At 29.9% G+C, this 27,823-nt stretch overlaps 2 protein-coding genes and 1 long non-coding RNA gene across 4 annotated transcripts; 1 reads left to right on the top strand and 2 right to left on the bottom strand.

Moving 5' to 3' along the window:
• Positions 1-179: 179 nt before the first annotated feature.
• Aop (ETS variant transcription factor anterior open) lies at positions 180-20,877 on the bottom strand. The gene is made up of 5 exons (XM_074248269.1): positions 20,775-20,877; positions 3,266-3,502; positions 2,520-3,176; positions 2,154-2,403; positions 180-1,993 (listed from the first exon to the last, which is right to left on the bottom strand). The coding sequence occupies exons 2-5, from the start codon at positions 3,474-3,476 to the stop codon at positions 1,723-1,725; spliced, it is 1,389 nt and encodes a 462-aa protein (XP_074104370.1). The 5' UTR covers positions 3,477-3,502; positions 20,775-20,877; the 3' UTR covers positions 180-1,722.
• A 137-nt stretch (positions 20,878-21,014) lies between these two features.
• Positions 21,015-24,368, top strand: LOC141530890 (uncharacterized). Its single transcript, XR_012479815.1, has 4 exons — positions 21,015-21,149; positions 21,353-21,717; positions 21,872-23,921; positions 24,236-24,368. It is a non-coding gene; the product is annotated as an uncharacterized LOC141530890 (long non-coding RNA).
• Positions 24,369-24,540: 172 nt separating this feature from the next.
• On the bottom strand, positions 24,541-26,299 carry LOC141530889 (uncharacterized). 2 transcript variants are annotated; one of them, XM_074248271.1, is made up of 3 exons: positions 25,459-26,299; positions 25,010-25,377; positions 24,541-24,891 (listed from the first exon to the last, which is right to left on the bottom strand). In XM_074248271.1, exons 2-3 carry the CDS (start codon positions 25,332-25,334, stop codon positions 24,881-24,883), a joined length of 336 nt encoding a protein of 111 aa, XP_074104372.1. In that variant the 5' UTR covers positions 25,335-25,377; positions 25,459-26,299; the 3' UTR covers positions 24,541-24,880. The 2 variants fall into 2 exon arrangements, with proteins under 2 accessions (XP_074104372.1, XP_074104371.1); XM_074248270.1 differs by having other exon boundaries at positions 24,866-24,891; positions 25,010-26,299.
• Between the last annotated feature and the right edge of the window lie 1,524 nt (positions 26,300-27,823).

Here is a 27,823-nt window from a genome sequence, read left to right as displayed (position 1 = left end):
TGACTGGGTTTTGAGCGGGACAATGTAAAAATAGTAAAAAAATTTATGAAACTTTCAATTTAACCGAGAACAAACATTTATATATATATATATATATATATATATATATATATATATATATATATATATATATATATATATATATATATATATATAAATTTGTTTGTATTTTTCTTTAATACAAATCACACTTAATGAACGACAATATCTGATCATACATGACCCGATCTACCTAAAAGATATTAAATACAACAATAAATAGCATCACATGGATGGGTATATAATCTAAACAAATATAATCATATATGGGAAAATACTATCATACCTGACCAAGACTATCGATTGGCACATTTGATATCACATAAGGTCATATATGAACATATACAATCATATATGAATATCAATGGATATCATTACTATATTCATAATACTTATTGCCACATATTTTTACATTTAAGATACAGTGTAAAAAAAGTTACATACGCTCAAATATTAATTTACAAAAGTTCAATTTTTTCGAATTAAAAAAAAAAAAAAAAAAAAAAAAAATTAAATACATTAGTAAGAACGTACTAATTTATTTTCCACTATATGAGGCTCTTTATTGCTGCACGTAATATCAAATCATATGTAATTTGAATAGATAAACGCGAATATTAATTGCCGCATGTTATACATGTACAGCTTGATATGCTAATATTTATTTATAATCAATCAATGTATGAACAGATAAATATGAGTATATCTTATAAGAGATAAACATATATGATCATATATGTAATAATAACTATAATAGTAATAATAATAATAATAATTTATACATATATTTACAAATGTAAATGTAAATGAAAATGTTTTCCTCGATTAATTTATAAATTTCAAAAATTGACAATTTTTTTTTTTACGTTTAATAAAATGAGAGTGATAATATATCACGGTTGCACTCTAATAACTGATAACCCAACTGGAATCTCATATGGTAATTTGGAAGATAAAATTTTTTTCTAATTTTAAAAATGAAAACTATTATATTCAATGTAATAGTAAGAGCGTTTAAATTTAAAGTGAAGGTACCTGTCAGTTTATTCACTAATGTTCAGAGCAACTATGGCAAAACGTAGCTATACAGTGCATTTTTGAGGTACTTTATCCTTATAATTTAATGTACGACAATCAACAACTGAGCTTGATAGTCCCGAATTTTGCAAATATAACGCTAAAATATAAATTGGGTCAAAAGTTCTATGTGAAAATCGTGTCGGGCCTGATCATTGGAAAGAATTGCAGCCACGCTAACCGTTTGTCTACAGCATCCGTTTTAAATAGTGATGTTCATCGATTATATAAATTAGTGGAATCTTGTTATTGACTTATTGACGCGAGAACATTGTAATTTTTATATAAAATGCCAATAAATTAATTTTAAAAATAATTCTTTTACCGGCATCGGAGGACGTTTATTTGTTTAGTTTATTTAATGTTTTTGGTTTTTTTTTATTTTAACTATACACATTCAATGTTTGTAATCATTGAATACGAAATATGATCGATTGTCGGATTTAATGAATCAGTCTTGAATAATTAGATTCACTTGGGCATAGCGACGAATCATAACTAGTGAGTTAAACTAAATAAAAAGCTCACTTTTAATATTTTATACTATACAGTCGCAATAGAGCGACGTTTAATGCATAATCAAGCGTATCCCTGTTAAGTCTCGCGTCACTTCCTCTCCTCCGGTTCTTGATTAGTTTTAGCAAGATTGTATGCATGACTGCGATACTTGGCAGGTGGATCAAGGAGAGGAAGAGGCTGTTCACAAGAAGGTTGATTCATACTCGACATTGAGAGATCAGTTGGCATGTCTACTTCCGGTTCTATACCATTTATGGAAGTGGGACTTTCTTCGTCCGGTTCTGATTTTATTCGCATTTGTTGTCGTAATAATGATATATTTTTAATATTTTTCAATTCCGTAGGATTACGAAGAAATCTATAAAAAAAAAAAAAAAAAAAAAAGATTAATAAAAATTAATTAAAAAAAAAAAAAATAAAAAATTAATGTGTCTACATGAATATACGTAGCTATCTACTATATACATGCGTTGTTATCAGAGAAATAAAATTAATAGCCGTTAGCTTTTTATACTTACTGATAGCAGTGACGTTCGCCTTGAACTTTCCTAAGTATATTAACACGATAATAATAACGCAATGCTCTGCTCATTTTGTCGTAATTCATAGACAAGTGATTTTTTTGTATCCCCCAAAGCCGTGCAAGACCTGGCGGATCAACTATTTTAAAAACTCCAGTTTCTTGACTTTTCCACGCAATGTAATGGGTGTATCTCTGTGATGGATCGTTTAATAGCTGTTGTAAAAAATCCCAAAGAAGTCTACCATCTAAAAAGAAAAAAAAAATAAATAAAGAAATAAAAAATAAAATGTAAGTAGAAATAAAAAGTTAATGAAGAAATAAAGCAGAAATAAATGTTTATCCATAAAAGATATAAACATACTCGTATTAGGTTCAGGCGAGTCGCTGGGAAAAAACTCTCGAGCAGTAGAAGCAGGTCGAAATCCTCCAGGCGTGAGTGGCATTAATTGAGGTGGCAATGTGGGACTGGGTTGGTCCTTGACGCAAACTTCGCTGAGTCTCTGAGCCGTGAGAGCGGTCGGTGTTGCTGGTGGACTACTGCTACTCTGATGATTATCCTCATCCGAATCACTTCTATACACTTGAATTTGATTACTCTCAGTATGACCGGGGGATCCCGCTTGACTATCAACCGATGGCGCCGGTGAGAGTGTAACTGAATTGGCAGACATAAGTGAGGCAAGGTTGGCTGCAGCATAATGATTTTCTGCCCACGTTGGCGTCGGCGGATGTGAGTGAGGACTCAAAGGATATGCCGAATGTCTCGTGGGCGTAACAGGACTACTTGGAAGACATCGTTGTAATTGATTGAAATCTCTTGCTAGCATCCCGAGAACATTATGAAGAACATCTCCAGCACCTGGACATCTCTCACCTAAATCTGACTTTGTTAACAGACACAGGGCTTTTCCATTCATTTGAAACATGTCCATGTCAAACTGCGGCAAGTCAAATTCACGTTCTGCCCATCGTAAAAATGTCGCGACGTCATCTCGCGACCACACTCTTGGGTCTGAAGCTGTAAATACAATAATAATCAAAACATTATTTATCAATATCAATCATTATAATCGATTAATAGATTTTAATTAAAATTTTATTACTCACCTAAACTTGATGGCAAATGAGTTTTAAAGTCCAGTAGAGGACTTTGAGGTGGGTGGGAGGGAAAACTCATGGTCGGATATCGCCATAATAAATCCGTGGGACTGAAAGGTAAGGATATCCCTGGTGGGAGACGGGAATCCATTCCCGTCATGCCGCCAGCGGCTGAGACCGGCGGTAGTTGCGGCAACTGAATCGTCGGCAATAGTTTCATAACACGACGTTCACACTATCACCTGGCTGCAACACACAATCAACAATAACATCATCATCAGTATTATTATTATTATTATTATTATTATTATTATTATTATTATTATTATTATTATTATTATTATTATTATTATTATTATTATTATTATTATAAATGCCATTAATATGACTACAATGCAATATTACAACATTACTTAATAGTTTTAACTAAAAGTCATCAGGATCTTAGACAGAAAGAAAAATTTCTTGATTGGAGAACAAAATTCTTGGCTCAAGAAAATTTTCGGGTGCCTGAAGAAAGATCGAAGTTGTGTTGGCCGAAATAAAAATTTTTCTTGAAATTCTATTCTTGGTGGAAGTCATTTTTTATTAATTCAAATTATCATAAATACTTGATATAATAAATTTTTATATTTGATCAAAATCTTTAGATACTTTTCTCATTTTGAGATAATTTTTTTCTCTTGAATATTTGATATCCATTTTATACTATTATAGCATGCAATTTTACATATTGAATGAAAAAAAAATGATTCAATATTATTTGATCTTCCAATTTGACATGTTAGTCAATAAAAAAAATTTACTATCGAGATATTTAATTTTTTGGAGCAAGAGAAAAAATTTTCTCAAGGCAAGAAAATTTACTTCTATCAAGAACTAAATTTTTTAGAGCAAGAGGTTGAATTTTCTCAAAACAAGAAGATTTTCTTGACTTAAATAAATTTTCTTGGATCAAGATACGTATTTCTTAAAGCAAGAGAATTAATTTTGTTGGAATAAGTGAAATTTATTGTGTCAAAAAAAAAAATTTTTTTTCGCTCAAGAAAATAATTAGGAAGAAAAATATTTTCTTGGCTCAAGTGAACCTTTTTTTATGTGTATTAACTATTTTACAACACAACTTATTGATATTCTTAATATCAATTTTGTTGTCAAAATTTATTAGATTGTAGTATTGAATTTCCAGTTAAACCTATTGCCTGGCAAAAATAATTTCGCGTGATAGTATTGTACATAGTATCGCAGAATGCGAAGGCCTTAACGATAAGTTTTGTAAGAAATGTTGCTACTACACTGGCGGTAGCAGCAGGAAGACCAGTATCCGTTCTTGTCCCGGATTTACATACCGCATTTCCATCGACGTCGAAGGTGCTTCCGTTTGTTAAAGCAGCCTCTAGTAATATATACATACATAAGAATAAAATAAATAATAATAATAGAGGTTTTTTTTAATTACATCGACCTCGGAGTTTAAAACTTGACTCTGACAAGATTAATCTTTGTTATTTTTTAAAAGACTGATGACGAATGAAGTCATCTCGTCAATTGGCTTTTTTGTACCAATACTGACCAATATTAACCCCACTTAAATTGTTATTACAATTCACTCATTAAAGCTTTAATAACAATTGCGTAAAATTTTATTCTTATTATTTTTAAAAATTAACTCTAAGAAAACTAAGTAGTACACGCATGACTTGAATATTTACGTGTAACTATACATCAACGTTAAAGTATCGCTATTGGAAGGCCATGACGTGGAAGATGGCAATTTCCTGGTGCGAGAGAGTAACGCGAGACAACGGCATATCGACCTTCGCGTGCCGGGAGTCCGCCTTCTCTTCATGCCCTCTTCTTCTCTTTTCTCCTACACATCAACATCGTCGTCGTCATCATCATTATCATCGTCGTCGTCGCCGTCGTCGCTTCACCTTTCATCTTACTCCGTCTCTTTTTAACATACATATATAGTCTTCCTTTCTTCAACTCACTTCCCTTCTCTTTGTCCTGTACCTTGACGTTACCGCGAGCCCTGTACATTACTTATACTTAACTTACACTCGCTCGCATTCGTATCGCTACTTGGATTCTTACGCAAGAAAAAGTAACAGACCAGATTCTCCTAGTATAGTTGTGTGGTGTTGAGTTGAGTCAAGTCTAGAGTCTTGTGTAGCGGGTTCTGTTCTTCGTGTGCCAGAATTAAACTCGCACACTTCTTTTTAGTATATTTACAGACTTTTTTTTGCTGCATTGCATTACATAGAATGTTAACACTCTGGCTTATGTCAGTCAAGACTTAACAGTAATAACTATGAGAAGCTGTTATAATTATAAAATCGACATGAAATTACATTACATTACTTTTTTTTTTAACTAAATATTGCTATTTAATTTAAATCTTGTCATAAGCATTTTAAATATATTTACTATAAATTATTAAGTATTTAAAGTTAAAAAGACATTACTAAAATTACATTTTAAACTTGGTAAATAAATCATACTATTTGATTTTTTTTTTTTTTTTTTTTTTTAAATAAATATATATAAAACCAGTCGATGAATAATTAAAACCGGAGAATGACCATGTGTAAAAAGAAAAGAAAAAAACTAAAATGAAAAGGAAAAAAAATCCGGGCGATACAAAGAAACAGAGGCACTTATGTAGTGTGTAGGATCGAGGGGAATACGAGGTCGACATACGGGATCGCCTTAATCGACTTGTCGGAAGTCGATACAGCGAAAGGTCCCACGTTTGAAGCGCGACCTCGTGGTTGAACGAGCTGTGCTGGTATATAAGTAATATATATGTAGTATTATATAGATTTATACATACATACAGTAATATACAGTAAATCGCATATAGGAGCGCTTAAGTGTTGTTACTTCTTACTTCTTAACTGGACCAGCAGAGCTAAGCTGTATTAACAAGTATGTAATGTAATGTATAAAGTCAGGCAAACTCATACCGGGTTCAGGTACAGGTATTGGTACAGGTACAGGTACAGGTCGTCTCTCACCACTGTACCGGCAATCTTACAACCGTATATATAAATTATTATGATGATTATGGCTGGAAATAATAGAGGAATAATATATATTAAGTAGATTACCAGAAAATAATAAAAGTAAAGTAATATAAACGGATAGGAGTAGATAAAGATAAAAAAGATAGGGTAGGCGCGCCTTAGATTCTGTTAACTCAACTCAGTTCATGTCAGAAGTTCGTAACATGGTTTATTCATACAGCAACGCGATAGCTTTACATAATGCATATCGGGCAACCAACGGCAATCGGTTATAGGTCTTGCTTTCTCGCGAGAACGCGTAAGAATGGCGCAATCCGGAAGCTAATAAGAAATATAAACTTTTAAAGTTTATAATTGAGAACCGCTGACTCGATTCCGCGATACTACGGGCCTGTAGCTGCTGTAGCCTTTTAACTTGTCTGTTTGCTACGGTGCACGATCTCGTAAGAAGTTACGCTCCTGGGAAGAGTAGTGACCTCTTCTTCTCTTCCTACTCCTTCTCTTTTATGATTCTCTCATTCCGTCCCTCTCTCTGTCGTCTTCATTTATGCCTAAGGGGCTCTACACGGCTTAAATGGCTTTAATAATGTCACTTGTGCAATTGTCGCCGCGAAAAATAATAATAATAATAACAATTATTCTTTAAATTATCATTACATTTTATTTTTTATTATCGTCACTTCCTCATTTTCTTAAAACCTTTTTTTACTGATTTAATCATTCAAACTTATTCCATTTCAAAATTATTTCAATTATTATTTTCGACTAATAATAGATTTATAAATTTATTTAATTATTAATATAAATGTAGAATAAGGAAATTGTGATTATAGAACTGTGAAGCAATACATACCAGCGATTAAATGTTTAAACGCTGGCGCCACGTGCAAGCAATTGTACAATACAAGTAGAGGTGTACTATGATAATATACAATACAGTATAATAGAGGAAATTATTTCATGTGGATTACACAGTATGAAGATATTAAATACGTTGAAAATATTTAAAAAAGAAGAAATAAATAAAAAGAGGAATTGGCAAATAGTGGGAGAAATATGTAGACGAGACGAAGTCAAACCAGGAAGGTCCTTGACGCTTTGACAACTTGAGATTCAAGTCAAGCGATTTATCACAACATACGGATATAAAACTGCGTAATCCGTTCCTCATATTCCCAGCCGTCAATTGATCTTTTATTCCTTATCGCAATAATTCCACGATATTCACTCAGCTCATTTTTTTTTATTTTTTATTTTTCTCATTTCTCAATACATAAATGTACATATTTACATATACATATTATATGCAGTATGTAGGCTCAAACTCAGTCGACACCCTTCCGGGTTCGTCACCTTTTTCTCTTTGCTCTACACAACAGCCACCGCACTTAGTCGCGTTAAAGGAGAAAATTTCTTCTCACGGTGGCGTCATCGTGTTAGATTAAAATAATATTTAAACAGGTGATATAACCTTTTGATTTTTACAATAAAACTGAATTTTTTTTTTGGTATAATTATAATAAAAATCATAGTAATAAATTAAATTGAATAAATGTCTAATAGAGTATAAATACAAAAAAAAAAAAAAAAAAAAAAATACACTGAAAAAAAAATTAACTTGAATCAAGAGTAAAATTTTTGAATCAAAAAAATAATTTTGAAGAAGCTCACTGTCTTGAACCAAGACGAAAAATTCTTAAATCAAATGAAATGTACTTAAACCAAGTGAAATTTCTTAGTTTAAGAATTTTTTAACTCAAACCAAAAAAGATGAAATTCTTCAAAATTATTTACTTGATTTTTTTACAAGTAATTTTTTTTTTCTGTGTACATATATAATATAATTGAACTAACAATTTTAGTTTTAATTGTTGGTAAATAGACGAAAAATTTATCTTATCAATAAATTCAAGTTACGCGGAGGTCAATGAGAATTTTATTATGTATCTTGGCAATTGGTATTTTATTTTCGACATATACACTGTAAAAAAAGCGGTGTTAAAATGGACTCATTTTAACACCGCTATGTAACACCTGGATATTAACACCGGTGTAGCGGTGTTAAATCGGTGTAATAACGGTGTAACAGTAGAATAAATTTACACCGTATCGGAGTATGAATATTACATGATCCATAAAACACAATTATTATTCAATATTTATCAAAATGAGACAAGTAAAATTGATTTAAAAATTTTTAATTTATAAAATTACGCAGAAATCGATTTAATGAATGTTATAAAACAAGCTAACAATATAATGGATGTTTTAAACGTAATAAATTAATAATTTGATAACTTTGCTTTTTTTTTCTGATATTTCATTTGCACATAAACTCATATTGTAACACATAGTCTCCCATAGCTTACATAATAGCATTATATTATCATTATACAGTCAACGCTCTCTGTATTTAACTCACCCGTACAAGACCATTCTCTGTATTTGACTCGTCCTTGTCCATAAGAGCTGTGTAAAATCGTCAAATATAGAGGAAGAATGTGGTCAAATACAGAGAGCGTCGACTGTAAAAGAAAATTCTTTGAATTTCACCGTGAATGGGTAATTCGTAAATTCTTAAATTGTCCCAAAAACGTCCTAAAATTGTCCAAAAAATTTTTCATCCATTAATTACGGGACAAATCTACAGCTGTGTACTGATAAAAATTTTAACTCGACTCAAGAGCAAAAATCTTGAACTAAGAACACCAATTGGAAGAAAATGAATTTCTTGTGTCAAGAGGAAAAATTCTTGAGTCAAGATAGATTCTCATGAATTAAGAAAATTATCTTGACTCAAGAATATTTCCTCTTGGCTCAAGAAATTCATTTTCTTCCAATTGGTGTTCTTGGTTCAAGATTTTTGCTCTTGAGTCAAGTTAAAATTTCTATCGGTGTGCAAAAATAAATTATCTCTTTGAATATCATTTAAGAAACGTTCAAAATGATCGTAAAATTGTTCTAAAAATATAATATGTTTCAAATTTGTTGTAAAAACACTCTAAAATCCTCCAACAAATTTTCCACAATTGTCTCAAAAATATCCGAAAAATGTCTTAAAAATATTCAAAATTTGTTCTCAAATAGTTAAAAAAATGACTTAAGATTATTCAAAAAAGGTTCCACGTAAGATTTAACGACAAAATTTCAACTAAATTGCTTCAAATAAATTGCATTGATTCTAAAATTATCTTAGAAATATTCCGAAAATCTTAAAAAAAAAATACTTAAAAGTTATGAAATAATTACTAAAATGCACTATTTTGAAGTTTCCGATTATTCATATGATGTTCTAGAATTGTCCTTTAATAATGGTGTTAAAGTAACACGGATCGAAAATTTACATCGAGAGAATTTCACATCAGTATTTCACCCATTTTTAGATCGAAATTTTTTACAGTGTATATATTTTAATTAAAAATTTTTATCGACTCAATATTTTATTATTTCAAACTTTTTAAGTTAAATATTTACTTTTTTTGATTATTTATTTTTAATTATCAAACATAAAAAGTTTAATTATAAAAATTGTGTCAGTCAAAATATTATCAACACCGGAAAATCTATAACACCGATTTAACACAAAAAAAAAAATATTTACACCGCGAACGGTGTTACTGCTACACCAATTTCGGTGTTGAATTTAATACCGGAATTATTAACACCGTACACCGCATGGATTTACACCGGTTTTTTTTTACAGTGTATGGCGCTTGCTTATGAAAATAAAATATTTTAAACATTGAATCGATTAAACGGATATCTTCTTTTTACGTGAAAAAATTTTTAAATATCAATATCTTCCTCTTTTATTATTTTTTGTATTATTTATTTCCGATTATTAAACATGTACGGTTCTATTATAAATATTGTGTTAATTAAAATAAATTTATGCTTCCGGAAAATTTATAACACCGTTTTAACACCGAAAAAAATATTTACACCGCTAACGGTGTTACATCGGTGTTATTATAACACCGATTTCGGTGTTAAATTTAACACCGGACTTACACCGGTTTTTTTTTACAGTGTATGGGTAATTAATATGATTTAACTTAAGAACGAGTCTAAAGTCCAAAATGTTTTGTTCGTAAATTCTTGGTGCGTAATGGTGATAAAATAAAATAATAATTATACATATAATATGATGGGGGCAGTTACTCGGGTACTTCTGATAACTACTCGGGTAAAATCGTCGACGTGTGGAGTAGACTAACATAAGCAATGAGCAATGAGACATGACGAGGACGAGATGGTACGCGACATCACATCGTTGACACAGCCAACGTGCGGTGCATGGGGAGACAACACTACACATAACAACACGAGGAGAGCTTTCAAAAGAGTCTATGTTACATTACCCATACTAATACCCATCTTCAATTCCATACTGTATTTACTTATGTATGTATGGATGGATGTACGTACGGGTTAAACTACGCTAGTTACGCATGCGCATTATTACACGGATAAGCATAATCATTGGCTGTTAGTTATGCATGCATCACGTAAACAATACACCAATCTAACGATTAGACTTTAACTAGACTTATCTATTTTTTTTTATTTATTTTACATTTTAATCTTATCTAATTTTTGTATTCATTTTTTTCTCTTACTTTAAATAACTAGCTAATTTTAACACAGTAATTGTTAATTGTATAATAAGCATTATTATAATAATTACTAGCGTAGATGTAAGTGGATAAAAGTTTGCAGGAAAATTTTAGATGTTTTAATGCTCAAAAATTAATGTTTTTTAAAACGTTTGCTTGGAAAGTTTACACTTGATAGTCTGTAAGAAAAAGCCTTATAGAAGTCAAGAGGCGCCAGTATGATGATGTTCGGGGTCGCCGACCGATACAGGGTCGCACACAAGGAACCAAGAATTTGCGAGACACACATACCAACATTATAGCTTCTTCCTACGAAAAATGACGCATAGGGAAAATTACGGATGTCTTATTCAGAGAACATCTTCGATTTTAAATAATCAGCAGTAATTCCTGCAATTCAAACCGCTACCGGGAAAAATTATTATCATTGTTGTTATTTTATAATAAAGTGTTGGTATTAGATTTTACGTATCAGATAGACATATTGTTAATCATTAAATATTGTTTTTTGAAAGTATGTTTCAAGTACGAGGACGTAGCAAGATAATATTGTAATTATGTTTAAACTTGGTATAGTTTATAATTTAACGATATCTTATCTCATGCCCCAAGTGTTTTTGTAAAACTTGGTAGACTGTCTGATGATATACCCACACAAACTTGTATTTTGTTATCGAAATAATATTTTTATGTAAAGAAAATTATTTAAAACGTGTTACACATTAACCCGAATAGGAATGTTGAATGTGTACACAAATATTTGGATTATTATTTTTTTTTTTATTCACTTTACGTACGTGACTGTTATAACAACCGGAAGTTTGTAAATTTATTGATTCTATCTGTTTTATTCTTTAGTACTTGTATTTTATCAAAATTTTATTCTACACGAAACCAACAAATTTCTTATTGATTACTCATTATTATTATTATGATTATTATATGAATAAATATTATACGCACTGTGTGTATAGTGGTGTAAATATATGATAGACTGAAAAAATGGTAATTACAACTCAGAGAACCGTATACCAATTAACGCATGGTGATTTAAATTACGCTTACTTGTATTTTCAACGCCGAATTAATCAACATAATCACCTTTTTTTATTTTATTTTTTATGAAATATAATTACATTGAAAAATTAATATCTTTTCTACAGAGCTATTTTCTAATTGTTGGACTCATGATTTACAGCCTGAGGCTTTTTATAACAATCTTAATTAGACAATAATTTACGACGCATTGACTGTAGTTACTTTCAAAAATTTATCAACGTTTTTGGATTTAAAATTATTGATAGCTATGCAGAGATGTTATATAGCTTATTCAATATTAGGCTACGAAAAATGTTAAATCTTCAGCCTCTAATTTTTTCGAAAATTTTCGAGTGTTGTTTTTTCTTGATAATTTTTAAAATTAATAATGAGAGTTCATTTGTATTAGTATTGTAATAAAATCATCAGTACAAAGCATTTTTTTATTCATAATGTAAATTTTCAATGGAAAAAAAAATTATTTGTTTTTTAAACTTAAGTGGAACACGATATGATATATAAATGTATATTTTTTTTAATTAATTTGAGGGGTTTTATTCTCTTGTAATCTTGAAATAATCAAATTTTTTTTTGCATGTTTTGAATGGACATATATTTAAGAATATTGTCCAAAAATTTCAGATTGATCTGGCAAATAGTTTCAGAGAAAAATTTTTTTCAACTTAGTTTAAATGGTTTTAATGATCGAAGAAATAAGGTTTCTGAAAATAATTTTCATTTTTTAAGCCACTTAAAAGTGTAAATTTACTTGTAAAAAAAAAAAAAAACGATTTTTTTCTTTGAGAAACCTATTTTATAAGTAAATCCATAAGAAAACAAAATGTTTTGATTACTATGAGAAATTTAATCATTGTGATCGACAAAAAAAAATCTTATAAACCAATATTATATATATAAAATTTATAAATATGTTATTTTTCTAGCAATCAAATGGAAGACAGTTTTATGATTCCATTGAACTATTTTAATTTCAAAATATTTTTATGATGATTCATAAATAACTGAAACCGATAACAATAAACCTCTTTAAAATTATCGAACAGTTATTACAAAAAAGTATTGAATCATTAGTGTTATTCTATTTAATTTACCTTGTTAAAAAATATTTTGAGATCATTGTTCCATTGACTTTATAAATTAACCGATAACAATCGACAAAAACATCCTAGAATTTTGAACTAATTAATTAGTGTGTTAACTTAATTGATAAGAAATTTATAAAAATAAAATTATTAACCATTTAATTTAAAATTAACAAATCACTGGTCCGTAGATATTTAACGATGATAAAAAATAAAAACAATCAAGGGAAGTAAAAACTCAAAAACTCCAAAAAAAAAAAAATAATGTAAGCAACCTGTTACACGTGGTCTAATATGTTGGGATGACTGAGAATCACTGAGGCCCCCACAAAGAGAACAGCGAGGCCGTTGGTGCACGTGCAAGCGAGTAACATCAACCGGAAGTCGATAAAAAGCCCAGTTCACCCTCGTCACTCAGCACCAGCTTCTCGTCATGGGAACGGACCTCTTCAGCAAGCGGTCCAGATCTTAAAACCTGCCTGAAGCTTGAAGAGGATGCCTCCTCCCTTTCTCCCCCATCTCATGTCCATCCGACCATACGACCATCCATCTATCCTTTCAAAGTCGGGCTGCTCCACCTTCTAACAATTTACATGGAATATCGTATGGTATGCTTTGGTATGGCATGGTATAACTTACTATGTCTTGCTGTGTCTTCTATTCGAGCCTCTCTTGTGCCCTCCGTTAAAAAGTCTTCTTAATTTCACCCTCGGCGTGTAAAAACACAACACACACGCAGTTATTGTATCCTTAGATCCTTATGTTACTATCCATGGATCCCAAATAGAAGAAGAGCCTTTACTATATATAATACGTATGTATCCATATACTAAACCGTAAAGTTCCTTGTATGGCTTTAGTCTCATCTCGACAAATTCCGACATTTTTTCCTCACTTGATAGATCCGTTATGTTCCCTATACTAAGCCAAGTGTTCTTTAACGGCACTAACGTTTTCCTTTGACTAACTGAACGTTAATACCTACACTTGATATCTGATTCTCAGAACATCATACAAAAAAAAATGTCTAATCATTTTTAACTTTTTTTTTCTGACCAGACATCCACATTATTTTTTTTTATTTCATTTCATTTATAATAGCCCAATTGGCTTAAACAACTTGACATTTTTTTACCTTATAAAACACTATTTTTAAATTGGTAACTGATAAAAAAAAAAATTATTTTTTTTAACAAGTTATTAAAGTAAAAAATACTTCTATTGAAAAATTTTATAACTCAAAATATGAACGAGTATTAAAAAAAAAAAAAAAAATTATCAAAAAATTGTTCGAGTAAAGTACCGCTGAATTGATGAAGGAATTTTCGGTGGCTTTTTTTTATATATAATATACATAAAACATAATAAAATAGTGTATTGTCGTGTCATCTCACTTTTATGCCCCACCTTTAACTTCACGCTCTACTCAACCTATATTCGAGTAAAAGCTTTGTCAGGACTTCCGAAGAACTTGAGATTAAAAAGATTCTTTATCCTGTTTACATCAATCATAAAATCTAATAAAATAACTAAACATATATAGTGTTAAGGATGAAGAAAAAGAAGAAGAAATTTAAAAGATTTCCAAATAATAAAACACAATTGTTGATATTAAATGCATGTAGCTTTTTTTGAGAGTAAAGATCAGCTTGATATTTTAAAAGACGTGATTTATTATCCAGATATATAATACTCTGCTATATCGAGTAATAAGTTACGACTTAGTAAAAGACTATGTGATGTAATATGATGGAATCGTTCCGACTTTCTTATTTCCAGTTTCTCACTTTTTTAGTTAAACTTGTTCCTTTTTATTCTTTTTTTAATTTCCTGTTTCGTAAGACGGGATTACATAACGATTCATCGATTCGACTGTGGCCAACCCGGCTCGAGTCTCTTGCGCTTAGTTAATTCTTACGCAATACACCCGATTACTATACGTGCAAGACCTGTTAATGATGATAATCACTGGTATGCAAGAGACTTGAGACAACACTGACAAGTATTTCATTTTCACACCAATTCTATTCTATTCATTAATATTGAATTAATTTTCATTGTAAAATCCACTTTTTATAAATTATCATTATTGCTTTTCGAATGTTAAAGGATTTTAGTTTGTACGTTTATTATTTCTTCTTAAGCAAAATTTAAAAAAAGCGGAAACATCAGCCAAGTGGTTGTCTACGACAGTGTGCTTCCTTCGGACCAATGACGAACTGGATTAGAGTTTCCGGGAAGTGACTTCACGGTTGTGGAGGCTCACCTTAATAATTTTATTCCTCTTTCCTTTCTTTGCGCATTAAAGATTTCACCAAGAGTGCAATGAAGAAATAGATTAAGTCAATTTTTGTTTTTTTTCATTAAAACTCAAAGCACTTGTAATTGATTAATGTTATTTAATTCAATTTGTCTAATGGAGTCAAAGATTAAAATTATTTATAAAATTTATAATCTTATTTAAAGAAGAAATTTAAATTATTAATTAAATATTGATTGATTATATTTTAAAATAAATGTTTACTTTCTAATAAGATTTTTATATACTTTTTTCCACCTTTAATAAGGTTATTAGAAATTGTTATGATTATGATCGATCGTTGAGTAAATTATTGATTATTAATTAATTTTTCAATAAAAACTAATTAATATTTAATTAAATAAAAATGTAAGATTTAAAAAAAATTTTTTAAATAAACGATAAATATTTCTAAAGTTCAATTATCTGAGCAAATAAATGATTATTGATCGTTAAAGATCGTCAGGTGGTTGTTAGTAGTTTTAATAGATTAGCTTATGTGTAAATAAACTCAAGTCATAAATAAAAAGAAAACGCGGGAGGAAAATCATCTCTAAAAAGAAAATAAAATAAAGTCTATATATTATAGTTATGTATTTATGTATGTATGTATCCGTATACATATACGTCTGAAGAATATTTCAACAACTATTTGTAGGATGTATAAAAGGAACAGTCGAACTCTACCTGCATTTACCTGGGGTTGACTACCTGCTCTAACCGACATCTCAAAAACTTGCTCATCTGTGCATTGAGTCTAGTGGGTGGTTGCTACTAGAAAGAGGTTCGACATAAGAGTACACATACAATAGCTTCATCGGGCAAGGCTGAGAGGATTTTTAAAATATTTTTTTTTTTTTTTTTTTTCAAAACAAGAAATGAAGAATTTATTGTATAAATGTGACTGAGCGTGAGAAAAGATTTTGAATTTATCTTATCGAGATAACAAAGCCACTATTCATAACTATTTTTATTATTATTATATTTTTTTTTTTTTTATTTAAGAAGAAATTATTTTCATAATCGTCCAGATGTTTTAATCATAGCTCGTAATATACATATTTATTATGTCTATATATGTACATCGACATAGCCATAGACATAGACACATGTGTAACGCTTAGCTGTTATGTTCTGGATTCAAGTCTAACGAACTTGGCGATGCGTTGGTCTCTCGCCCAAGCTTGACTAAAATATTAAATATCTGGTTATAAAAAAAGCTATTACCAAAAACCATTTAAGAAGATATATTATGAATCTTAGACACTTAGATAATTTAAGTGTTTAAAGTATTTAAAAAAAAAAAATATTTAAATAATTATTAAACGAAAGATTTTTACTTTTGAGATAATTGTTGATAATCTAAATAAATATTTTTGGTATAAATAGATAAATATTGATCTATTTTGGTTATTTTCTCTAGGCTTTAAGACTTTAAGCGAATTAAGAAAGGATAGTATATAGGTGTAAATAGCCGTCTGGTACCGGTTGTATAAATATGCCAGACGGAAGTGAAGTACAATAATAGAATCTAAACGTAGATCTGACCGGACAAGAGATGAGGAAGCTAAATACCAAGAAGGCTACATCACTATAGAATAATAAAATATAATAATTACTTTTCATCATTTTATGTTATAATTATAGTCATTATTTTATAAATTAAATAATTGATCTTCAATTAAATAATGTAATAGTTAATAGTAAATAAAAAAAAAAAAAAATATATATATATATATATATATATATATATATATATATATATATGAAATGTAATGTAAAAAATAAATCTTTAAGGTATGTATGAATAAAAAATAATAATAATAACAACAGCGATGCAATATTATGTGTTTACTACAAAAGAATAAACTTGAAGCGGATGAATACAATGAAGATAATTCTATGATTTTTTTCCTTCTTTTTATCATAACTTATATATAATATATTTTGTCCTTTTTTTTCTCGCTTTCACGATTCACCGACTGGTCGTCTCAAAGTGCATTCTCCGAGAAAACGACGAGGGGCCGGATGCCATCCATCCATGTGATGTTAGATTCTCCTTTTGCCCGGGTTTTCGTCTCTACTCTCATCTTATATCTGCTCTTAAGCTCAACTCAAGTTAACTTGGATATGAAAGACCAAGATGAAATGAGAAGAGAGCAGAGAGTATGCCACAGAACTGAGAAAGAGAAGAGGATACAAGAGGGGTGAGGAATGAGGGGTGAGAAGAGGGTCCAGAAACTGGGCAAGAGTCGACTGGGCGTTCTTGTCTCTCAATACCACTTTGCCTTTATGTACATCTATACCACCTTTAAAAACCAACTAAATAAAAAATACAAAAAATGAAACAAGAAAAGAAACGTATTCGTGACGCAGATCCAAGGTCCGCACTTCCGGTCCGGATACTGGACCGGTTCTCGCCTCTCTTTTCCTCTACTCCTCTACGCTATACAACAAACTCTGCTAAGTCATCGAGTACTTACAATGCTAACCTCTCTCACACTATATACTCTATACGTATGTATTAAATCTATAATATAAAAAAAAATAAAATAGCTACAAGTATGTAATATGAGAACTAATATTCGTACCGGATGGAACACCGTTATTTATCTCGCTAATTATTTTATTATCAATCCATTAAGCTATATGATACATGATGCAAAATGCATACACATCATTTCTTCTTATATTTTAAATAATTAATTTAACAATATTATCATTATCATAAATATAAAATAAAAACACTCAATAGAGGTTAAAATAATAAATAAATAAAATGAAAAAGGAGCAATAGATCATAGGAACAAGGCATTTGTTAGTTTATCTTGATCTTAACGAGCAATGTTCCCCCAAACACGATCCAACTCTCAGATCCGAGGAATCTTCAGTATCTTTTATATACATCTGTATATTATACCTCTAGACTAGTAGAGAAATGTACTTTTTGCCCGAGTCGCTTCCTCATCGCCCTTACTTCCGGGTTCCGGGTTCTTCCGGCGGTCTAGTCAGAGTTACGCCTCGAAAGCCCTTTTCAACCCCATTTTATCTCGTCTCTCTTTTGCTCTCTCTCTGCTTTTATCTCTTAGGTCGTCTCTCCTTCTCTACACTACATTGACTTCAGTTCACCCTCTTCTCGATACTTCTCTACACTGTACACTGTGTTAGTGTAGCTCTCCTTTTCTCTTTTAGCCCCTAACCCCCTTCTTCCCTTCTTCAACATTATCTCGTCGGTATGAGTATCCCCTGACAAGGCATCACTACCAGGAGAGGGTGGACGAATGGAAATTCACGATGAAACGCATGCTACACTCCAATGAGATCGATAATAACAACCAGAATTGTACCACCAGCTATTTTATGTATCCAGTTATATTTAATCTTTTATTGAAGCTATTATTGGATAACATTACTGTCATGTTGATGCTCTATATGTGTCTCGTAACTCATGTATTTACTTCATTTTTTATTATGCTTCAATTAATTTTTTTTTGTTAATAATTAGCATAGGTATTTTTTTTTTGTTTATATAACTCGTAAAGTCATTTATTAAATATCTTTTAATTGAATCGTCAAATTAAATTTTTATTATTTTATATTTATTGTTGTTGTTGTTGTTTTTATTATTCTTTAGAGCATACGACTGGTATTGAGAAATGTATTTTTGTTTCAGAAGGTACCTATTTTCTACAGCTATTAAATAAAAGGGCGAAGTACGATCGATAAAACGAGATGTAGAAGAGTGTGGTGTTTATTGCAGTAAAACGACAGAAGGATACGAGTTAAATGGCAAAAAAAATCAAGCTGTGCCTGCTGTTATACTTTCATCTTGGATTTATGTAATATTGCACATTGAACATTTAATACTGTATATTTTTAACTATAAAAACTTGGAGCGCTAAATTTAAATAAAAAATATTTAAAGTAATTGTTTACATTTTGTTATTAATTATGTTATTAGACGGGTGGGTGTTTTTTAAATGTTAATTCCCAGCGTGAAAAGTTTATCCAGTATGATTGTAAACGGAAGGAGAGATAAGACAAATAGATAAGGAAGATGAGTAATTATATAGCTAAAAATAACTATATGCGAGACTTGCTGTTTAGTTTGTCGAGTTCTTCCGGCATTACAACTTATATACAGGGGAAAAAAAATGCTAAATGTCTTTTGTGAGATTGTCCCGAAAGATGGCAGCTCAAGCCAACAAAGAAAGCTATTTTATATTTTATTTTCTTTAAAAGTCTAATTGTATTTTTTTTTTTGTATAAAATTGATTTTTTTTTTCTTTTCTTTAAATGATAAGTCAAAGTTAATTTTCTTGAAATCTAACTTAATAACCAACGAAGTAAACTTTAATTTAAATAGCTCAATATATTATATGTAAATAGCAAAAACGATCGATAGCAAATGCTTAAAAGTTAAGACTTTAAAAATTAAAGCGTCGCGTTAGATAATAATGACTTAACTTTTAGTTTCATATCTATGAATATCGACTTATTGTGCTTGTCATTTTAAATTTATAATCTACAGATTTAATAATTTTAAAATTTAATAAATTTTCGTCTAGTTCTATTTATAAAGATTATCTATAAAATTATATTTGAAAAAAATTTTTAAATTGAATTATTTAATTTTTTCTTCAGTCATTAAATTTTTGTCATCAAACATATTATCAACTTCAAATAGTTTGATAGACTGTAATATCAAGTATATAGCTATTTAAAAAATAATTTGAGATACCATGATATTATACGGGTTCTTATTAAACGGGATAATTATAAATGTCTGTTTTATGACACTCATTAAAATTGTTACCCGCGTTATTTTACTGATGTTAGAAGAAAATATTTAGCTATATAATAGGATATATCTACAAGAAAAATATAATAAGGATAAGAACGGAGAACAATGACTGTAAGCATTTCCGTTTCAGCTTAATAGCTTACGTCACGGTTTTTATTTCCTGACAATCGATTATAAAAAGATTGATGATTCGTACGAGTGCACCACAATCTCAATGATCAGATGTGATGTAGGATCTCTCATACCATTTCGATAGGTATATGTGTATATTAAATATGTACCACACATACACGAAAGTCGCTTATTATACACGATTCATGAACGTGTTCATGTTCGCACATAAACTGTGTAAAGGGTAAAATTCAAAAACAGAAAGTCACAGCTGTACATATAATAAATTATATATATACAATCTGATTTAAATTCATTTGACATATCTTCTCTCAATTCAAATTTTATTATTTCTTTAAATATCAGCGTATAAAAATACAGTGTGATAAAAAATCATTCATTCATTTTGTTTATTAATTAGTTCTTTAACTTTTCATACCTATAAAAGAATGTGTCAATTAGAATAAATAAAAAAATAAATTTATTAATATAAATCAAATCATAAAAATAAGAATTACCTTGATTCTCAACTGGTGTGAATAAAATCCGAGAATGAGTGTCACTGGCCGCTGTCTCGCCGTTGCGATAGACCGTGCACTTTACCACTGTTCATTGGTCAATCTGGACGACGAATAAAAAACAACACGTTATTCCTTGAGGAATAATAATATAAGATTGATAACTCGCGGAAGCATACTTGACCAAAACGTTCTTGCTAATTATTTCTTCCTTTTACTTCAATAACAATAATAATAATACTAAATATTATTTTTGTTATCACGCTACAATTATAAACAATGGAATTATTATTCAAACACAGGCATGAAATAATTATAAACTTGCGAATTTACAATAATAAATACGTAAATATCACATTTGTTTCTGAGATACACGTAAGTTTTTTTTTTTTTTTTAATTATTTATTAAGACAAAAACTGTCTTGATTGACACTTGAATAAATGATAAAAAAGCACTAATTAAAGTATCCTTGTGGTATCACTAAGAGTCTTGATAATTATTTATAGTTTTGATAGTACTAATAGTAATAATGATAATAATAATAATATTTAATAGCTCGTAATATTTTCACACACAGAATAGTGAAGTTAAAGTAGTTATTGCGGACGGCACCAAACAGCACCGTCACTTGTTGAGGTTGACGAGCGACTGAACTGAGAATCGTCCAAACATCCAATCGTCGCGCCACTCTCCAAGCGGCTTTAGGAAGTGTCGGATGGCGGAAGGTTGTCCTTTCTTCCCCACCTTCCTTATTCCATGACGGCGATGGATATAATACCCGTACATATATGTATATTTATCCATAGTGTGGAGTAATCTACAAGTAAACGCCAAAGAGTATTAAGTACGACAGCGAAAGAGTAAGAGAGGAAGGAAGAAAGCTCCCTCGCAGCTCAACAGTAAATACATACACTCTTTACACTTTGCTGTATACACAACACGGTATTTTATTTTATTTAATTAAATAATTTAATAATTTAATATTTAGCTATTAGTTATTGTTATTACTTGTCATTATTATTATGTAATACATATAAATTTACTTTACACTTGTGAAGAAAACAAAAAAAAATCATAATTATCTTCAACCCATCAGATCATTTTAGTTGTGAAAGCATGAGATATATTGGCCAAAATGTCGCGATCCCAAGGAACGGAAATACTCGAAGCTGGACTACGAATCAGCCCGACGACTCCCGAGTAGGAGTAAAAAACAGCAGCAGCAACAAGCAGCAATGAACATCAACAACGCCAGTAGATACGAAGCACCAGTTGAACAACTATACAACATTACCAGACAGAACGTGGTGGAACGTGATGGTAGGGGATTATAAGGGGAATTGTCGACTGGGTGAAGACTTCCCCGTAGCTTCCTCATACTGCTTCATGATACACAAGACTATCATTGTATACACAAATATATTTGCTGTATATATATATATATATATATATATATATATATATATATATATATATATATACATATTAGTGACGACAATCGCACGGTTTTAGTCTTTAGTCTTTATCTTTTTTCTCACTTACATATCTATTATCTATTATTGCTTATCTTCATATATATTATAAAATTTATATTACTTATTCTTATAAGTGATATTTTTTATTTGTGTAATATATAATACATATTTCTTCCTTACCAATTACTACAACTTTTATTTATCTTAATCTTTTCTCTCATTATTTTCTTCCTCTCTCTTTCGACTGTCACGTGCGGAATTTATAATATTCTCATCGGCGATCTGTCTTACGGAAATTGTACCAATCTTCACGATGCGGGCAACGCTATCGTTCCACGCTCGTTTGACCTTTTCAATTTGCGTGGCGCAATTGATTCAAATGTAAAGGCGTTTTTTTTTTTATTTTTAATTTACAGGATTGAATGTGATTGGGACATGCTGGTTTTTTATTTTTTATTTAAATAACTACCTCGTCTCATCAGACACATCGCTTTCAAAATTGCTTGGGTCACTAAATGACAATTATTTTGTTGACTGATGAACATGATTTAAATGTATATATTTATAAATTTAAACGATTATAGTAAGTAAGATACTATGTGTTGCTTAAATTGTTGTGATATATAATCACCGGGATTTATCATTTCAATATTGACAATATTAATATTAATAAGAGTAATAACAGTTATACAATAATACACAGGAGTATTAACTATAATTTAGTGACTTTTTTGGTTTAAATAACTTGTTATGATTTATTCGATTTTACAACTTGCTGTAAATTTATATAATAATTTAATGATGGTGAAATCTTACACCTGTAGCAATTTATTTACAATATATCGTGGGCGTTACATTCACTTTTATTTAATTGCAAAAAAAAAAGAAGAAAAAAGAAACGTTGAACCCTAAATGAAATTATAAATTTACAAATATCACGTTTTATATTTTTTACTTCAATACAAAAAATAATGATAATAATAATAATAGTAAAATATAAAAAAATGTTTTTTCATTATTGTTATTATTATCATTATTGTATGATAGAATAAATAGCTATTGAAAAAATTTAATCCACAATGTAAACATTTAATTCTTAAAATATTTCGTTTTAGTGTAGAGACCTTTTCCTTTCCCCCTTATTATTCTTTTGGATCCGCATTGCATTCTTTCTTCCACATACCACACGGCATAAGTATATCTACTATAAGATCAGATCACAGGTCGTAAGGTTTATCTTGTCGGTGTCTTTATTTTTTTTCTTTCCTTTTCATCCCCGCTTTTGGAGCAAAACCATTTCTCTTTCTCCTCTCTCTATTCTGTTAGGTTTTTTATTTTGGAATGAGATTTCCTCGTAGGAATCAAAAGACCAATTTTTTGGTGTGTACGATGTGTATAGTCCCGACTCGGGGATCCCGAAACTCTACTTTCAATATACATATATACAGTCGAATTGAAGGGGGATGATGTAGATGAGAGAAGAGGGGGTAAATTTAAAGCAGGACAGGTAGTCTGAGACGCCCACAAACCTGTTTTACCTGTTATATCTCATGGCTGGCTTATGAGTTCCAGCTCGATGTGTTGCAGTGGTGGTGAAGGTGGTCGGCCGTAACGTCTCCGATGATCAAGGTGCAGGAAAGGATGTGGTGAGGCTGCTGCTCCTGCTTATAGGTGACGAGGAATCTTTGATTTTTTTCCCAGGCAACTCAAATGTTACTCCCCATTCTACCAAATAATTATCTTGTCATTTATCCTTTTTTCTAGCCATCAATATTATCTATGCCTTTATTTCAATTATTGTTATTAATTTTAATAATTCATAGTATTATACAAAAACCAAAAAAAAAAAAAAAAAACTCCAAAATGTCATTCTACATTATTTTTTCGTTTAAATTGATAATTATTACCATTAACACAAACAAAACGTACATATTTTATAAAAAGATCCTAATTATTTATTTTATTTTATTTTTTTTTTTTTTTAGATCTTAATCTATTTAAAAAAAATAGTTTTGACGTTTTAAGAATATGGGAAGATATATATGTATGCATTAAGGCTTAACTATACAAAAGAAAGTGAAGGAGGTGCGGCATTAGGGAGTGGACGAAGCGAAGAACTATGAGTGGATCATCCCGGATGCACCTTCATAGTCTTCAGTGTCTCTTGATATAACCCGCAGACCATCAGAATCAGCATCATCATCATCATCATCATCATCATCATCAGAATAATCATAAAATCCTAGAGTGCAGTAGTAGTAAGTTACGCGTGACATTCCTAACGAACAGCGCAACCTGTCCTGGTTCTCTCCTTACTTCGGTCGAGAGACCTGAAGAGAGGGTCTTCATTCTCGACGGCCTCACCGCATCGGAATGGCGTAACGGGCGATTTATACATGCCGCAACGTGCAGTCCGATGTTGTAACCCAATGCAGGTCTTAGATCCTCGCGCCCTTTCTCTTTCCATTTTTTACTTACTTATTTATTTATTTCTCGTTATTCACCTATAGCTAATACCTCACCTTTCGTGACTTAAGGTGCATCAATGTCTCTGTATGCTAACAAACATTCATTGACTTTTACTTTATTGTTTACCAACAAGTCCTATTAAATATAAATATTCAGACTCATTATTGACGACCTAAGAATAAGAAAAAGATGAAGAGATTACAATATATGTAATATATATATATATATATATATATATATATATATATATATATATATATATATATATATATATATATAGATATATTTACACAACAAAAGTTTGTTTGACCCAGATGTAGGGTTGTTTAATTTCCTCGGTAACTTCCGATAACCGTCTGATGTTTCCGTCATATCAGGGTCGAAGTCAGTGACGTTATACGTTGTTGATGCCAGAAGAGTCGTTAGAGACCGTTCGTATTCGCGATGCTCCCAAGTTCCGGTTCCGTTAGTACACAAACTTTTTACTTGTGGATGTATACTACCCCTTTTCCGTTTTCTCGCTACTATTCTTCCTTCACTTCCGTTCACTTCGACTTCCTTACCGTCCAGTGGGAGTTTTCCGTTTCCTTGCTCGTTTATTATTACTTTGTACATTTTTATTCTTGTTTTTCGTTTCGTTTCGTTATATATGTACAAACTTTTTACCATAAAATAAGAAAACAACCGAAAAAAAAAATATCAACGTAAATGCTATTGTTTTTTTATTTTTTTTTATTACCTGCGCAGGATGGATTTAATGTATTATGTAAACATTTGTTTTTGTTATTGTTAGACAGTGATCACTTAGGAGGTTTTTGTTTTGTATGGTCAAGGCGAAGAATCAGACTGTTAGGATACGATACGAAAAGTAAAGAACAAGCGGAATTGAGGTTCATGTAACTTCCTTTACTTTTGACATGCTCTGTTGACTCCCTTCCTCTCTCACAGATTGTATGACAGAGTGTCCCAACGAAATAGCCACTCACATCAATTGCGATATAAGATTATTTCAAGTCAAGCTATTAAGAAAAGGTGTTGTTTCTTACATTATACTATCTGTTTTTATTCACACAACACTAACAGAGATACAGATACCTATCGTTGTAGTGGAATTTACACAGAAAACAAAATTACCTCTGGATTATTTGTTATTTTTTAATTTTATGTGAAAGTATTATGTAACTAAATCGCTTTTACTATTCCGTTCATAAAAATTAAGACATTATATATCCAGTTCATTATTTTTGGTGACTGCCGCTCTCAAGTCATTTATTTAATCTCTCGTAACCTTTGATTGAACATTTGTTTATATTTAAAATTATAAGCGGAAAAAAGAAAACTCGAAAAATTATAACATATAATGTAACGTGGCGCTCCTTGATGAAAACTGGAAAAACTGGAAAACAGTTTCAGATTGTAATTATTACTGATTTTATAAGAATTCCATTGTAAAATGTAATATTTACATTGAAAGCTCTGAAAATTAATATTCAAAGTTTGAATTTAGAAAAATGTGACTTCGAACTGTAATTATTTTAGTTTTGAATACAACGGGACACTAATTACTATTTTTAAAGTAATTTTCCGAGTTTTCTTTTTTCCATGTACACAAAAAAAGGTTCACTTGAGCCGAGAAAATATTTTTCTACCTGATTATTTTCTTGAGCGAAAAAAAATTTTTTTTTTTGACACAAGAAATTTCACTTATTCCACACAGAAAAAAAAAAGTCTTGAGTCAAGCGTAAATTTTCTTAAATAAAGAAAATCTTAAAAAAGACTGAAAATTTCTTGAATAAAGTTAAAATTTCTTGAACGAAGTTAAATATTTTGAAGCCAAGAAAAATATGTTCTTGCTCCAAAATAACTTCGGTCTTCTGTATAATTTTCTTAGCTCAAAAAAATTTTTCTTTTTGTGCAAAAAAATTAATTCTCTTGCGTTAAAAAATACGTATCTTGATCCAAGAAAATTTATTTAAGTCAAGAAAATCGTCTTGTTTTGAGAAAATTCAGTCTCTTGCTCCAAAAAATTTAGTTTTTGATAGAAATAAATTTTTTTGCCTTGAGAAAATTTCTCTCTTGCTCCAAAAAATTAAATATCTCGATATTTACGTCGGCCAACACAACTTCAGTCTTCCTTTAGGCACCCGAAAATTTTCTTGAGCCAAGAATTTTGTTCTCCAGTCAAGAAATTTTTCTTTCTGTGTACGGAAATATTGACCTATTTTCAATAAAACGACAAAAATTTAAATTAATGAACTAGCAATAAAATAAATATGTAATTTTAAAACCATTAGATACATTAACGTCGAGTATTTAAAATTTTCCAAGCAAGTAGAACAAATCAATCGTGATAAATGATAGCAGAAGTTAAATAAATGTCTTTTTCATCCGGTTTTAATCTCAATGGAATTTTTAAAGCATAAAAGTTATTTCTATACAATTATACGTCAAATAGGATTAATTGAAATATTTTTAAAATATAACTTTCGATTTTTCTTTAAGATTCTGGCCTTGGAACTGAAATTGCGTTTTTAAATGTTAAAAAATTATAAAAACCTATTTTCAAACAAGTCATTTTATGTATAGAGATAATATTTTTGATTAACTTTGGAATAAATTATATTTTAATATAATAGTTAAAAATAATTTATCATTCACTTTAACGATCGTACTACATTTCAATATCTAGACAAAACGTATATATACCAAAAAATGTCAATATATATTTTAAAATTTATTTTAATCTCAATTTCATACAATAATTCGAAAAAGTTATCAATATAAAATCATACTTTTAATGAAAATTTGAATTCATGGTTGAAAAGTTCAATAATATTAAAATTTTTTATGAATTTATTTTTGACTAATCGATTTGTCTGTCTGGCAAGTTTATAATTATCGAAATTATTTCAATTAGAAAAATTTGCTGCATTCATTACATTTTATAGATAATATTTAAGCATTTAATTATATTCATTTTCAAAATTATAATTAATTAGAAGATAAATAAAAAAATTAGTAAAATATGTAATTATTTTGAATAAATATTATTATTTATAATATTTTATTACAGAAAGTCAGTTAATTAAGAAATACGATTTGGT

This window comes from Cotesia typhae, unplaced genomic scaffold (assembly GCF_013202065.1).
Source record: "Cotesia typhae breed Kobodo isofemale line unplaced genomic scaffold, CoteBio_Ctyphae contig_5, whole genome shotgun sequence".
In the NCBI taxonomy this organism is placed as follows: Eukaryota; Metazoa; Arthropoda; class Insecta; order Hymenoptera; family Braconidae; genus Cotesia; species Cotesia typhae.
This window is presented reverse-complemented; position numbering and strand designations above follow the sequence as displayed.